We start from the raw sequence: 16,500 nt of genomic DNA, 5'->3' as shown, positions 1-16,500 counted from the left end.
TATGCCTGAAACACTCCCCTTTTAGTCTCATTGGTGTAAATAGGAGATTTTCCTCTGTCATCTGAAGCCCTGCCTCCTGAGTGACTGACTTACAAATCTCTTTTGTGCATCATTTTTATGACCATGGTTTATATCAAACTGGATTTTCAATAACACTGTGGGGAGGTAAGGTTGCTAGGTAAGCAGTTTGTTATTTGCAAAACTTTCAGTTCCAATCTGCTTCAAATAATGTGCATTATAATGCATTTATACAGCGCTTTTACATTTTCTTAGGGCTGTATACAGCCTATTGAATGAATAATTCATATAATTAAACAAGCCCTATAAGTGGATCCAGGTCTATGTATCCACTTTTATATCCTGAAAGAGAAGTGATTTCTAAAACTACTGTTCGCTGATGACAAGGGAACAGAAGGCATGCTGCTAAATACTCCTGTGGCAGGGAGGCAGTTTCAGGGCAGTCTCTTAGCAACAGAGTGTTACCACGGTTGCAGAAAAGAGCAATTTGAGTTTAATGTTAGTTTTAGAAACTAGAAAACTAATCTAGAAATGGAAAGATCATTTTGAATGCAAGTAAAATACAACAACGCTTGTGCAGCATCCACCTATGCTAATGCCAATTTAGGGCCCGTTCACACTGCACGCGTTTCCAGCCGCGTTTTGGAAACGCGTGCAGGTGGCCAAAACGCACGACATCAGACATTGCATAGAGTGCAATGTCTGATGTTCACACTGCATGCGTTCCGGACCTGTGCGGTCCGGGAACGCATGCTGCACGCAGATTTTGCAAAAACGCGTGGCTGTCCCATTCACTTTTCAGTGATGGGATCAGCCACGCAACGCACACAAACGCGGATGGCCATGCGTTCGTACGCGTTGCGGTCCGCACGCATTCCGCACGCATAGCCATCCGCATTTCTGATCTGAACGGGCCCTTAGCGAGTTTCTGGTTGAACTCAATGGACGTATGTCTTTTTTCAACCCAAATTACTATGTAACTGTAATAATGAAAGTAGAATGTGCTTTCAAAACACAAACAGAATAAACTGTGAGGGTGAAGTGGAACACAAAAATACACAATGGCAAGATTGAGCAAAACTGCAACACAGGGCTGGTGCACATCAGAGCGGCTCTGGAGCGTTTTTTAAAATGCTTGCAGGGGAAAACCGCTTGGCTAATGAAAGTGAATGGGGTGGTGCACACCAGAGCGGGTCGTTTTTTCCACAACCTCAAACTCTGGGGCTGCAGCATGTTTTAGATTTCTGAGGAGTTTCTGCCTCAATGTTAAAGTATAGGAAAGTGGAAAACTGCTCTGAAAAAACGCTACATCAGAGCCGTTTTGAGGCGTTTTTGTTACAGAAGCTGTTCAGTAACAGCCTTAGTTGTAACAATATTTGTAATCTGCTGCACAAAAACGCTCCAAAAAACGCTAGGCATGTTTAGAAAACCTTTTTAAGGGCCCATTCACACTTGTGCGTTTTCAGAGCAATTTCAGCTTTGCTGAAAATCGCTAGCGATTTGAAAAACGTGTGCACAATGAAAGTGTATGGAAGTGTTCTCATCTAAGCGTTTAGCGATTTGCTGAAACGCAAACTCGTTGCATGCAGCGCTTTCTGAGCGATTCTGGAGCGATTCGTGATTCAAAAAAATTTTTTTAATTGAACTAGAAATCGCAAAACGCTAATCGCTGTAAAAATGCTCTCTATACAGTGAAAAATCGCTAGGAAAAAACGCCAGAAAAACGCTCAGCGTTTTGCATTAGCGTCTAGCGATTTGTAGTGTGAATGGGCCCTAAACATGCTTAGAATCACTCTGAAATGTGCTTCAAAAACCTCTAGCGTTTTGCGGATCTGCTAGAGGTGTTTAGTGTGCACTGGGCCATTGAGTGGTGCTACTGTAACAACAAGGTCTCTCACAGTCAAAACATTAAGGCTCGGTTCACACTGGCAATTTAGTGGCAAACGAATCCGTGAAAACGGATCTGATTACCGGTCTATCTGATCCGTTGCTGTTCAGCCGCTTCCTTTCCGTTTCCCCACATCCCCCCCCCCCCAGACCCCATCTCCAAAGTGGATTTTTCTCCTTAGAACAGTCCGGTTTTTCATTAGTGTGAATAAACATTCCATTTCTTATTGCCCCCAAGGCAGTGCTTCCCTTTCCGTTCTGCTGGGCTCAACGGTCCGGGAAAAATTGCTGCAGCAGGAAACTTGCGGTCTGTTCAGCGGATCGTGCAGAATGGATCAGTTTGAACGGATGGATGTGAACGAATCCATAGGTTAACATTGGATCCATTCGCATCCGTTTCCTTCCGATCCAGGAACGGACAGTTTTGTAGCACTAATGTGTCAACCAAGCTATTCTTCAGAAGCACAGATAAAGAAATAAGATTGAAAGCTGAAGATACAGTGGATGGCCAAGGAAGGCCTTCTTTTTACAATTATAGGATAACCAGTAAAACCATCAGCTATTATATGACAGATATGGTACACCACCTGTCTATAGTCTGGTGAATTGTGGTCAAAAGTCATCCTTTTTTTTGGGGGGGGGGGGGGGGGGGAGACCAGTACCTAAAATGCCTCACCTCTGATAGAAATAAACTAAAGTGACTTATCTTTGCATCAAAACACAAGGGTTGGTGTGGAGAAAAATGGCAGCAGGGTGTGTGGACTGATATGACCATGTTTTTTGCCATTTAGTTAAAGAGAACCCGAGGTGTGTTTAAAGAATGTTATCTGCATACAGAGGCTGGATCTGCCTATACAGCCCAGCCTCTGTTGCTATCCCAAACCCCACTAAGGTCCCCCTGCACTCTGCAATCCCTCATAAATCACAGCCATGCTGTGAGGCTGTGTTTACATCTGTAGTGTCAGTCTCAGCTGCTCCCCCGCCTCCTGCAAAGCTCCGGTGCCTGCCCCCGTCCCTTCCCTCCAATCAGCAGGGAGGGAAGGGATGCAGGCGGGGACTGGAGTTCTGCAGGAGGCGGGGAGAGCAGCAGACTGACACTATAGAGATAAACACAGCCAGCTCTGACAAGCTGTTTGTCAGCAGCGTGGCTGTGATTTATGAGGGATTGCAGAGTGCAGGGGGACCTTAGGGGGGTTTGGGATAGCAACAGAGGCTGGGCTGTATAGGCAGATCCAGCCTCTGTATGCAGATAATATTCTTCAAACCCACCTCGGGTTCTCTTTAGTTAAGTAAACACAATAATGGTGCTACATAGGTGACAATATTAAGCATAGTTACAGACTAACCAGCAAGCTCATGGTGAACCAGAACTCATTGGAGTGTGTAAGGGGCTACAATGGTCCAAAAAGCCCCCTTACGAAGATGCATGGAAAACAAAAGTTTGCTTTCAAAGCGAAACAGTCTGTATGCATGTTGGATTATTATGGCTCTGTACTAATTACAAGCTGACACATCCTTGCATTCCAGCGGATCTGGAGGTGTGTTTAGCTTCTAAGGACGACAATGGTTAATTTGCATATATTCAGCAGTGATGCGCTGGGAGACATCTCGGAGCTCACTTCAACCTGAAATATCGCAAATACTTTCTGTTTTAAGAAAGCAAACTAATATTAAGCATGTCTCTCTACAAAACTTGTCAACCAACTGGAATGCTGAGCATATAGCATGACGAGAGTATCAAGAGAGAAAGCTAAAGAGTAACCCTAAGGCCCCTTTTACACTTGCCTTACAAACCTGCGTGGCCTGGCACACTTAACACATCGCGCTGCGCGCTGACACCGAGCCACAGCAAAGTCAACAGCGCATTTACCATCGACTTCTGCAGCGACGGAAGTAATGTAAGTCAACGAGTGATGCAGTAAATTTAAACATTTAGGCAGAGACGGTGCAGCACACATGTACGGAACGACCGGAATCCCAGTGATGTACTTCCTGTCTAGCAGGGAGTACATCACTGGGCAAGGGGTGCTATGCATATGATCCTGTCACTGCACTCTGCTGCAGGGTCATATTATTGACGTTTTGTGTGCTGCGATTTGATGGGGGCGGGGCATCGCACTGCAAACTCACAGGCCAGGTGTAAAACCGGTCCGAAAGTACATCAGATCATGCAATTTGACATTGTGGCCCATGGTGTCCAGGTAAACTGAAACATACGGTCCTCCACATTTGAAATCATCCTTTCACAAATCATAACTCTATGTATCCTAGATATCACCTCCTTGATATCACAAAATATCATTGCATGGTTTATGTGCTGGACCACGCTGTGAGCAGGATATTTCATATACAGTCACTGAGCTTATTGCTCAGAAGGATTGCGGGGCCTTTGGGAAAAGAAATCTGGAGGACCAATGCAACAAAATCATGAACCTGGGACCAGTAGTCTGAAACCAAAGGGCAGGTAGGTCCACCACGTGTGGGATAGAGCTCCTCTTGCACCACAGCCTCTGAAGCATCTATCTGAGACACACTCATACATTTAAGCTAATCGGACCAGGGTTAAGAAGGCCCTGTGGAGTAGCTTTACATTAGTCTCAGCTTATTTGCCATATCGAAGACAAATTATTTGGCAGGAACACAAGGCAGTTTGTTTGCCAGCGACCTGCCGGATGGTAAAAGAATAAATGTTTTCAGTCAACTGTGAAGCCTGGTGGAGGTTCTTGGTAGGTCTGGACTGGTATTCTTGGATACAAAGTTGAGGATTTGGTCAGCATTTGGTCTTCTTACTGCTGATATATATCGGGCAAAGAGCAGGCCATGCAGTTCACCAGGTGGACGGGTATATCCCAATGCAAATGCATGACCATAGGAACAAGTTTGCACACAAACCAATGATGCAACAAAAGAAGAGCGTCAGTTCACAAGATGTCATCCTTGTAGGAGATTTGTCTATATGAAACGTACAGCAAAGTTACAACAGGTGGCATTAGATCATGACCTAATTGTGCATAGGTACCAATTTCTTCAGGTTTTATGGTCTGTTTGAAAGATGTGCCCATCTACAGGCAACCTACAGTTTTGTAGGTTCCCAAAGCATGGTGCTTAGGGGTAATATTTTACTCCTTTCTCTCCTTTATTCCTCACATTCATTCCCTAACCACCTCCTGTCATCTCCAACTCAAAAGCATTTCTCGCATCCAACCTTTTCTCACTCTGGACACTACTAAAATGTTAATACATGCTCTTATAATATCTTGTCTGGACTATTGCAACGTACTACTCTGTGAACTATTAACTAACAGACTGGCACCACTCCAGTCAGTACTGAACTCGACCGCTCGTCTCATTCATCTTTCTTCTTGTTCTTCCTGTACTGCTCCTCAATGATAAAATCTTCAATGGCTACCAATTAACCAGATGATCCAGTTCAAACTCTTAACTCTAACCTACAAAGCTCTCCACAATCTCTCTCCCCGGTACATCTCCTCACTAGTTTTCAGATACCAACCCAACTGCAATCTCAGATCTGCATACAACCTGCTTTTGTCCTCCTCTAGAATTACCTTCTCGCATTCACGTATACAAGACTTCTCACGTGCCTCATCCCTCCTCTGGAATGCCATTCCACAACACATCTGTCACTCTCCAACCTTTGATATTTTTAAACGCTCCCTCGAAACTCACTTTTTCCGACAAAACATACGCTTCTTCGCAGCCCCCCCCCTCCCCCCCCAATTTCTTTAGATCGTAAGCTCACAAGGGTAGGGCTCTCTCACTGTATGTGTCTTGGAATATGCTATACATTTTATTCATCCTGTTACTCTTGTCACCGTAATTACCAATGCTGTATTTTGTACCAATTATGTCTATTGGTGTATACTATTGTTCTGTATTTTGTACACCATGTTTGTTTCATACTTTGCACAGTGCCACGGAATATGTTGCCACTTTGGCACTTTATATGGAACATTAATTAACAATAATTATTGTTCTCTGTCTTACCCAGCCAGCCAGATGCCGCTCCAATGTGCGTTGTGCCATCATTTCTCATACCGTCTCTATAGAAACGGTACACGCTGCTTGGGTACATTCAGGTGATGTGTCTGTGTAAAGACTGCTCATCCAGTGCCGCTCTAAAAACAAGCTTGATCCTTACGAACTGCACTAATAGTACAGTGTACACATCTGTGGGTTAGCGCTACACAAGAGAGATCAATATTTGCATGGAATTTATATCTTCTCCCAATGTTTGCATTTTACCCACATCCCAATAACATGCCCCCCAAAATTGTCCTCAGACTGTGGTAACAACATCAGATTGTGAGCGCCTCTGAAGAACAGTCAGTGACATGACTGTACTCTGAGGATCTCCCAGTATCTTCTGCAGTACCTTACAAAGGGGAAGGAAAATAGGGGGCCTTCTAAGTGCATTCATTGTTATTTACATAGCAGCACACCAAACACATCATTAAGAATGTGCAATGCCGTAAAACTAGATATACACTGCTCAAAAAAAATAAAGGGAACACACAAATAAGACATCCTAGATCTTATTAATGGAAAGCAAACCCATGGAGGCCTGGATTTGGAGTCACACTCAAAACTGAAGTGCAAAAAACACTACAGTCTGATCCTACTTTTAAGAAATGTTCTTTAACCTTCCTGGCTATGCCGCGCAGGAAGATATCTCAGCCCCTGGTGGGGCAATTTGCTCCATTTAAAATGCTGTACCCGCAGCTAGCAATTTGCTAGCCGCGCGTACAGCTTGCTCGCCGCCGCTCTGCGGCGATCGCCCGCACGCAGCGGCGCAAGAGGGCCCCCCCCCCACCAGAGCCCTGCGCTGCCCGGACCAATGAGTTCCGGGCAGCGCTATGGGCTGGATCGGAGGCATCTGACGTCAGGACGTCGGCTGACGTCCATGACGTCATTCCGATCGTCGCCATGGCGACAGGAGAAGCCAAACAGGGGAGCGCGTTATGTACGCGTTCCCCTGTTTGCTATTGATGCCGGCGACGATCGCACTAGAGGGACACATGCGCCTTCTAGTGGTGTTTCATGTAGCTACCACTCTGGTAGCTTTACATGAAACAAAAAAAAATATATATATATTTTTGGCAAAAAAATGGCAAAAAACATTAACCGCCAGGAGCGTTAAACAAGACAAAATGAGACTCAGTAGTGTGTGTGTGTGGACTCCACCGGTCTGTATGACCACCATACATGCTGGGCATGCTTCTGATAGGGCTGAGGATGATCTCCTGAGGGATCTCCTCCAAGACCTGGACTAAAGCATCCACCAACTCCTAGACATTCTGTGGTGCAATGTGGCGTTAGTGGACTATTATTATTACTATTTAGTATTTATATAGCGCCGACATATTACGCAGCTCTGTACAGTGTGTATATATATATATATATATATATATATATATATATATATATATATATATATATATATCTTGTCACTAACTGTCCCTCAAAGGAGCTCACAATCTAATCCCTACCATTGCCATATGTCTATATTATGTAGTGTAAGTACTGTAGTCTAGGGCCAATTTTTAGGGGGAGCCAATTAACTTATCCATATGTTTTTGGAATGTGGGAGGAAACCGGAGTGCCCGGAGGAAACCCACACAGACACGGACAGAACATACAAACTCTTTGCAGATAGTGCCCTGGCTGGGATTCGAACCAGGGACCCAGCGCAGCAAGGCGAGAGAGCTAACCACTATGTCACTGTATGGAGCGAGACATCAGTATCAGATGAGCTCAATTGGATTCAGGTCCTGGGAACGGGCGGGCCAGTGCATAGCATCAATGCCTTTGTTTTGCAGAAACTGCTGACACACTCCAGCCACATGAGGTTTAGCATTATCTTGCATTAGGAGGAACCCAGGGCCAACTGCACCAGCATATGGTCTCACAAGGGGTCTGAGGATCTCATCTCAGTACCTAATGACAGTTAGACTACCTCTGGTGAGCACATGGGGGGCTGTGTGGCCCCCGAAGAAATGCCACCCCACACCATTACTGACCCACTGGCAAACCGGTCATGCTGGAGGATGGTGCTGGCAGCAGAACATTCTCCACAGCATCTCCAGACTCTGGCACTTCTGTCATGAGCTCAGTGTGAACCTGCTTTCATTTGTGAAGAGCATAGGGCGCCAGTGGCAAATTTGCCAATCTTTTTTTTTCTCTGGCAAATGTCAAACGCCCTGCATGGTGTTGGGCTGTAAGCACAACCCCAACCTGTGGACATCGGCCCCTCATACCACTCTCATGGAGTCTGTTACTAACCGTTTGAGCAGACACATGCACATTTGTGGCCCGCTGGAGGTCATTTTGCAGTGCCCTGGCAGCGTTCTTCCTGTTCCTCCTTGCACAAAGGCAGAAGTAGCGGTTTTGCTACTGAGTTGTTGCTGCCCTCCTACAGCTTCCTCTGGCAGTCCTGGTACTGGGTTGTTGCCCTTCTACAGCCTCCTCATCTCCTGATGTACTGGCCTGTCTCCTTGTATCACCTCGATGCTCTGGACACTATGCTGACAGACACAGCAAACTTTCCTGCCACAGCTCGCATTGATATGCCATCCTGGATCAGCTGCACTACCTGAGCCACTTGTGTGGGTAGTAGACTCTGTCTCATGCTACCACTAGAGTGAAAGTACCATCGACATTCAAAAATGACCAAAACTTCAGCCAGAAAGCAAAGGAACTGAGAAGTAGTATGTGGTCACCACCTGCAGAACCACTCCTTTATTAGGGATGTCTTGTGAAATTGCCTATAATTTCTACCTGTTGTCTATTCCATTTGCACAACAGCATATGAAATTGATTGTCAATAAGTGTTACTACCTAAGTAGACAGTTTTATTTCACAGAAGTGTGATTGACTTGTAGTTACATAGTGTTGTTTAAGTGTTCCCGTTGTGAACTTAAAAATACGCCAAATTGGCTCCACAACCACACAAGCCAATATGTATAACAATTGCTTTATTATTTGCTTATTTTTTCGATGGCTTTAAAATTGTTGTATTGATTGATGGCAATTTTATTTGACAAACGGTCTTCCAGAATCATAAGGGGAAAGACCAATCAAAAACAGCCTTACGAAAATATAGCCTTGCACAAATTTCAAGCCTGGATTGTTATGATCCAAGATGGGAAAAGAAAGATCCAGGCCTGGGTATAGACTGGAACCTACACTATAAAAGGTGACATCATGCGCGGGTGGGGGAGTGGCGGAGACAATGCGGGGTTGAGTTGATCCGTTGGGTGGATCAGTCACGGTTTGGGGGTCAGCGATCACTACACGCGCCTATTGGCTAAGGCGGTCGTTATCGGCCGCCTTAGTCAGGCGTGTGTACGGGCCTATAGATTTGAAAAGAGAATGGGATTAATTATCCAATAATTACTAATTTAGGAGATTTTTTTTCCCCCCATTTGAGGAATATTCCTGACTGATCTACCAACAATCACTTAAACTCGTCTTCGTCACTGTCAAGAGACCAAATTTAGGCGCTGTTTTCATATGCATCTCATAAAATATTGTATTATATAAGCGATTCCTAAAACTTTTTGTAAAAAATATTTTGCAAAATGTGAAGGATAATACCTGCTGCACTGGTTCACTGCAACCAATTTCCTGTGCAGCAATTTCCAGCAGCCTACTCACTTTTCCTCCCCCCCACCCCCACTGGTTAAACCTGAAGCCATGATAGGCTATCAGTCAGTCAGTAGGAAGGTGTTGCTTCAGCTTGTAGCGCAATCGCTCATGTGCCCATGTGACTAAAGGAGGAGGGTGTGAGGCTGAATGGTTGTAAGCAGGCAGTTGTCAGTCACTGAAGATATTATGAATTGGTCAAAAATAATTTTCCAAATACAGGTAGTCCCCAACTTATGAACGCCCAACTTACGAACGACCTGCCCATTCGAGCAGCATGGATTCTGTGTTTCCATGGGAACAAGTAAAAAAAGAAATTTTCAAATTGGACTTTTTTGAGAAAATCGATTTGAAAAAAATGGCTTTTAAACTTGTATAAACAGGTAGAAAGGGCAGAGGTGACACAGAGGGGGACACTGGAGGCACAGGGGACACAGAGGAGGTACAGGGGTCAGAGATGGCATAATGTTCCGACTTAAGAACAGATTCAGGTTAAGAACGAACCTACAGTCTCTATCTCTTTCGTTAACCAGGGACTACCTGTACACCATGCCTGACCTTGGGTTTTGAAATATGAAATGTGGCCCTAAAGCATGTAACTGCATCAATACTAGCTATTATTGGTCCGGGGAATCAAGGTATATTCCTAACCTGATAGGGATGGCAATGCTTAGGAGGACTCATGGAGAAGCATGTGATCAGTTTGATCAGGTGATAGATTTGTAAAGCTCTGATTTGCTGGTCATGTGTTAAACCAGGAAGTCATCACAGCAAATCAAAACCTTACAAATCTATCAGCTGATAAAACTGATCACATGCTTCTACAGGAATACTCCTAAGTATTGCCATCCCTAGTGATCACTGCATTTTTCACGCTCCTTTACACAGTAGACACCTGTTTTATTAGTATTAAGTATTCATAAAACATACTTATCTGCCCTGCTTTCCTGCAGGTGCTGCATCAGGGACCATTTATCAAAGGAGTTGAACAAGAAAACCATTTTTTTTGTTCTCCTCTGTTTAAAATTTGAATATCAGTTTTACAACAACAGGTTTAGAAAGGATTTTGTTCCCTAGCAACCAGTCTTGTTAATATCATAGTGCGCTTACACTTAATTGTTCACCTGCTCCTCCGTTCACTTTAAAGAAGTGAGAGATCACCCTCCCCCACCATTACTTTTTTTTTTCCTAAAAAGGTAGTAGTACACAGCCCACTGACTTACAATGAGTACTTGTAGGAGTCGCCTAAAATGCAATAAGATTTTTAAAAATGTTTTAACCCTTTAGCAGCCAGTTTATTTAGAGGTTTGCAAGTTCTCCAGGCCATTTTATTTTAGCACTTTTTTTTTACTTTTTCTTTGTTCCTTTTATTTGCTTCTAATTAGTAGTGCTGTAATGTGTATTTATGGCCACTTGTCACTAGGGGGCAGTGTGAGACAATAACAGAGGACTTCTGCTTTCAGTTTCTATATTTTCTGCTAGTAGAGAGAGATCAAAGCATTCCAAGAAATTACAGCACAAGCTCTGCTGACTGAGGTCAGAAGCAGTGCACTTGAAGCTGGCCACTAATGATCCAATCTTTTTCATCCAATCTTACCATTTCTATATAATATAAGGTAACTGCCTGAAGTATCCATTTAGTATATTCACTTACTTTACCCTTATACTACATAGATTTGGTAAGATTGGATGAAAAAGATTGGATCATTAGTGGCCACCATAACTGAAACGAGATTCAGCTAAGATTCAGAGATACTGAAGCTGCCAATGGGTTGAAAGAGAGGTATGAGTTGGCTTACCTCTTCAGACTCTCTCCTACCTGATCTCGTTTGGACAATTGCCACTCGTTTTGATTGACCTGAAGAAGCAGGTAGAAATATGTAAAAGGCACGGTCTTGTTTTTGTGCTAATAAACAAACCCAGGAATATTGGTTCTTTCTCCCAAAGCGGTAATCCAACTCATACCTATCTTTTAAACTGTCTTTAAAGAGAAACTCCGACCAAGAATTGAACTTTATCCCAATCAGTAGCTGATACCCCCTTTTACATGACAAATCTATTGCATTTCACAAACAGACCATCAGGGGGCGCTGTATGACTGATTTTGTGATGAAACCCCTCCCACAAGAGGCTCTGGTACCGCGGTACTCTGGGCAAACTGCCACAATGTAACAATGTTCACAGACAGGAAATGACTGTTTACAGCTGTCTGTAACAGCCAAAACAGCTAGGAGCAGCTTACATAACCTGCCCACAGTAAAAATGTCACCATGTGATAAATGTCAGAATGTAAATCTGGGAGAGGAAAGATTTTACAATGAGCAAACCCTGACTAAATCATTTATACATAATTATTGTAAAAATGAAGCACTTTTTTTATTACATTATTTTCACTGGAGTTCCTCTTTAACAGTCCTAACGCATTTTGGACACCTCTTGCAAGTACTCAGTTATCTCGCCTCAGTTGAGAGGTTGAATTTTTATGATTTTATAAAAGTTACCATCTCTGGACCTGAGAGGGGATGGGAATTCCCTACAGGTGCTATGAGTGGTTGCTTTGCAGGCATTTATCTTTGCATTACGTTACACCTCTATGTCTATCTCCCAATATACTACACTTTAGTGGCTGTCGATTTTCTTCTGTTTGTTTGTTTTTACTTTATTTATTTTTTTAACAAATGTTTGGCTTTTCTATGAGGGTCTCCGATCTACTACACTATCTTCCCTCAGTGTGACTTACATTGAAGCTGTATACTGATTCATTTAAAGTAAGTTTGAAGCAAACAAAAGAAAAGAAGTAGAAACGTCCCTATGGATAGCATGGAGCCTTCCCAGTCCTCGTCTTCAGAAGTACAACGAAGGGACGGAGAGAGGACTGGGAAAAGTATATGCAATCCAGATTTCTGATCGTGGCCACGCCTGCGCAAGTACAGCCATGCCTGGCCAGTAAGCCGAAGCCACTCGCACATGTAGAGCATGGCCACGCTTGTGCTTGAAGAGGAACGTGGCCTGGATCTTTCAGAGGGTCCCGACGAGCAGCAGTAGGGGCAGAGTAAGACACGCGGAGCCACAGGAGGAGGAGTATCTGTTTTTTGACATAAGTTCGCCTCAAGTTCACTTTAAGTAGACATTGCAGACATTAGCAGCAGCTACACAGAGCATATACAGATACTATCAGCACCTGAACGGAAAGATAATCATGAGTGTAAAGCATACATGTCAAACTCTGGCTCACGGAGCCATCAGATTTGCTTGGCCCACTTAGCATTATGTTTTGCACACTCTGGCCCACCAGGGAAGCTATATTGGAGGTGAGACCCTAGATCACCAGGGAAACCATATGGAGGAGGGAGGGGGCCACTAGACAGCAAGGAATAGTATAGGGGAGGAAGGGAGCCACTAGACACCAGGGAACTGTATACGAGAGGGAGGCAGCTACTAGACACCAGGGAACTGTATAGGGGAGGCACAACCACTAGACACCAGGAAACTGTATAGGAGAGGTAAAAGGCATTAGACACCAGGGAACTGTATAGGGGACAGAGGTAGGCCACTAGACACCAGGGAACTGTATAGGGAAGGGAGCAGGGCCGGCGCTACCATAGAGGCAAAAGGGGCATTTGCCCCGGAGCCCCAACCTCTGCTTGGGCCCCAGCAGCGCCGACTCTGTGATATTTTCTTCCCCCCGACCCCCCTTCATGCTTACACTGCTCCCCGGGGCCCTGCTGCAAGTATATTAGCAGCCATAATCTCCTTATCCTCGTCGGGTGAGCGGGCGGCAGCGGCTGCACTCGGAGACACTCTGTCTCCCTCCCACTCTATGGCCCAGCGCGTGTTTACAAATGACGCGCCGGGTCATTGAGTGGAAGGGAGACAGAGTGTCTCCGAGTGCAGCCGCTGTCCGCCTGCTCACCCGATGGAGATAAGGTGATTATGGCTGCTAATATACTTGCAGCAAGGCCCCGGGGAGCAGAGGGGTAATGAGGGGGGGGGGGGGGGGGCAACAATGGAGTTTGCCCCAGGGCCCCTTGAACCGGCCATGGAAGGAAGCACCTCTAAACACCAGGGAACTGTATAGAGCAGGGAGGAGATGATCGACACCAGGGAACAGTATAAGGGAGAGAGGAGCCCCACTTTACACCAGGGAAATGTATAGTGGAGGGAAGCCACTAGACACCAGGGAACAGTATAAGGGAGAGAGGAGCCCCACTGTACACCAGGGAAATGTATAGTGGAGGGAAGCCACTAGACACCAGGGAACTGTATAGGGGAGGGAGTGAGACATTAGACACCAGGGAATGTTATACAGGAGGGAGTTGCCCACTAGACATTGAGGTTGGCCCGTGACTTGATCTCAGTGTTCAGTATCGGCCCACTGTGTATTTGGCTTTGACACCCTTGGGTAGAGAGTCAGTTTAACCCTGTAGAGGCGGTGGGGAAAACCTAGCAAACACTGTAACTCTTAGCACAATAATACACATACTGGGGCTGACATCCATGTATATTAAAATTGTTTAAAATAAAACAATGCAAGTGTACTGAAATGTTGATCAGAGCCTTGTTTTAAGTTATTATTTCAAGCTTAGTTATAAGTATAATAACACTACCACTACTACTTGTGTGAGATTGTAAATGAGTGTTGTGCAGCTGCATAAAAGCAGTTAAATCTTTTGATATCCAGGGATTCATCTCACTCGCGTAGCCCAAGGCTAAAGCTAGCTGCCACACACAGCTGGATGTCTCACCGGAGAGGATGGACTCAGCACATCTGGGTCATGTATTGCTGAGGACACAACACAACTTTCCTGCCCATCTCTGCCAACATTCAGACTTATCAACCCTGTGCTGCAAACACACCATTTCTGATCCATGTCCAAAATGCATTGCATGCCAGAATGTGAACATCCAATCACAGCAGGTGCTCATTCCTGCTCCTGAACCTAGTGCTGGTAATGGTTTATGACTTATTTAGGATTTTGATTGTACAAATGTATCAAATCTATGTTGTATAGGCCAAGAGACTGAAAATACTTTGAAAAGATTGTATTGATAAGCTTTATACTTCATGAAAGTAGTAAGATTGAACAGACAAGATTGTTAGGTTTGGGCTACACACAAGACAGATTTGTTGCTTAAAGGGTACCTGAGATGAAGACAATGGCTATATTTGTACTTACCTGGGTCTTCCTCCAGTCTCATGAGGTGTGTGGGTTCCCTCACTGTCCTTTCCAGCCGCTCCGTTGTCTTCTAATATCCCCTGTTAAACTGGCCATGGCCGGCCGCGCTCTTCTGCACATTTGCGGCCTGGCTGCAGGTGCACCTCTGACGCTATGAGGCGTGGGTGCGAATGCGCCCAAGTGCACAACTGCCTCTGACTGGCCAGATTACGGGAAGATATCAGAAGACGATGGAGCGGAGTAGCGGACAGCGAGGTAGCCCACACACCTCATGGGGCTGGAGGAAGCTTAAGGTAAGTAGAAATATAGCTATGGTCTTCATCTCAGGTACTCTTTAAAATTAGGACATTTGACTCCTCGTTGACACCTCCCTTATTGAAAATCAGTGCCTTTAAATGCAGAGAAGGACTTTAATTCCTTGATCTCTGACGATTGATATTGCTTGTGTGGACTCCAGGCTTACGTTGCCTCTGGAACACAAGGCTGAACGCTACACCAAGCCCCGGCTTTCGAAGCCATCTGGGGGTCCGAAGCCTCCAAACAACAATTTTAGATTAAAATCAAGACAATGCATTTTAGCCAGCAGATAACTGTCCAGTCCTCTGTGACCAATCCACAGAGCAGCCAAACGTTCTACAATGGAGATAAGCCTTACTCCTCATTAATAATACCACATCTGCTGCCCTCCCATCCCTTCACACTCACCGGGGCCATAGATAGAAGACCACTGCTAGCTCCTCTGGGAATTGGGGTCACCAGGCCCGATCGCTGATGTCACAATAGTCCTTGACTGCTGTCACGATAGTCCTTTCTCTTCCAGTGACTGCTTTCCTGGATTAATCCCTGGATCCCTGCCCGCAGCAGATATGGGGGGCATTTATGTGTTCGCAGTCTGGGAGACCCTCTGCTCGTTTTTCTGGTGGTTTCTAAGGAAGCTAAAGGAAGAGGGGTCTTTTCACATACATCTGAAGGGTCTTCCACGTCTTCTCTTTAGATTCACCGTCCTGCTACCCTGATGAAACAATGTCTCCCTTTCTGAAAGGGTCTTCCAGCTTGGGGGTCTCTGTGATATTCAGGCCTGCTGGTGTAATGAACTGGTGGTCTATGTCATTCTCTTCTAGGCTCTGTCACTTGCTTTCTGTTATGCAGATAGGCTCTCACAATGCAGATCCCTTGAGTTTAGGTGCCTGATCTCCCACCTTCTGCCTTGGTGTGAGGGTCTCCCCCTCTCTTTCTGTCAGAGGCTCTCCCCTCTCTGCAGAGTGTACAAGTCTGCAGCTGCTACATTCAAGCATCGGCAGCCCAGATCCTTCACAGATGGGTCCTAGTGCCTGCTCTGCTACTGTCCCATGAGTTCCTTCTGTCCTGTTTACTATCTGGATGTGGTTGACAGTGGTTGCCAGACTATGTGCCTTGACACATTTATTTACTGTATGTCACGTGCATAATGCAGCGCGTTTAAATGCGTACGATATTATCATTGAATTAACAACCGCTATGCATCATGTGGATTTTTGCACAGGTTATCCAGAAATGCGGATTAGGATATACAAAGCTGCTGTGGCAGCACAGAGCAACGCAATGCACAAAGTGCTCACGCCCTGAGGCTGGGTGCACACTTAGCAGAAACGCTAGTGTTGCGGAATTTTGCCGCTAATGGAAGTTTATGGGCCACAGGAAAAAAACGCATGTGTGTTTTTATATGCGTTTTTTTCCTGTGGCCCATAAACTTCCATTAGCGGCAAAAAAACAGCGT

At 45.0% G+C, this 16,500-nt stretch overlaps 1 protein-coding gene across 2 annotated transcripts in view; it reads right to left on the bottom strand.

Moving 5' to 3' along the window:
* The window catches only part of ST6GALNAC6 (ST6 N-acetylgalactosaminide alpha-2,6-sialyltransferase 6), an 83,741-nt gene extending 67,634 nt beyond the window's left edge, over positions 1-16,107 (bottom strand). For both annotated transcript variants that reach the window (XM_068248536.1, XM_068248542.1), the window contains exon 1: positions 15,450-16,107. Coding sequence is in view for 1 of the 2 variants with exons in the window: in XM_068248542.1 (XP_068104643.1) it covers positions 15,450-15,458 (9 nt within the window). In the remaining variant the exon portion in view is untranslated. The remainder of the gene's footprint in view (positions 1-15,449) is intronic.
* Between the last annotated feature and the right edge of the window lie 393 nt (positions 16,108-16,500).

Source organism: Hyperolius riggenbachi, chromosome 8 (genome assembly GCF_040937935.1).
Source record: "Hyperolius riggenbachi isolate aHypRig1 chromosome 8, aHypRig1.pri, whole genome shotgun sequence".
Classification (NCBI taxonomy): domain Eukaryota; kingdom Metazoa; phylum Chordata; class Amphibia; order Anura; family Hyperoliidae; genus Hyperolius; species Hyperolius riggenbachi.
The sequence above is the reverse complement of the archived record's forward strand: the minus strand, read 5'-3'. Positions and strand labels throughout refer to the sequence as shown.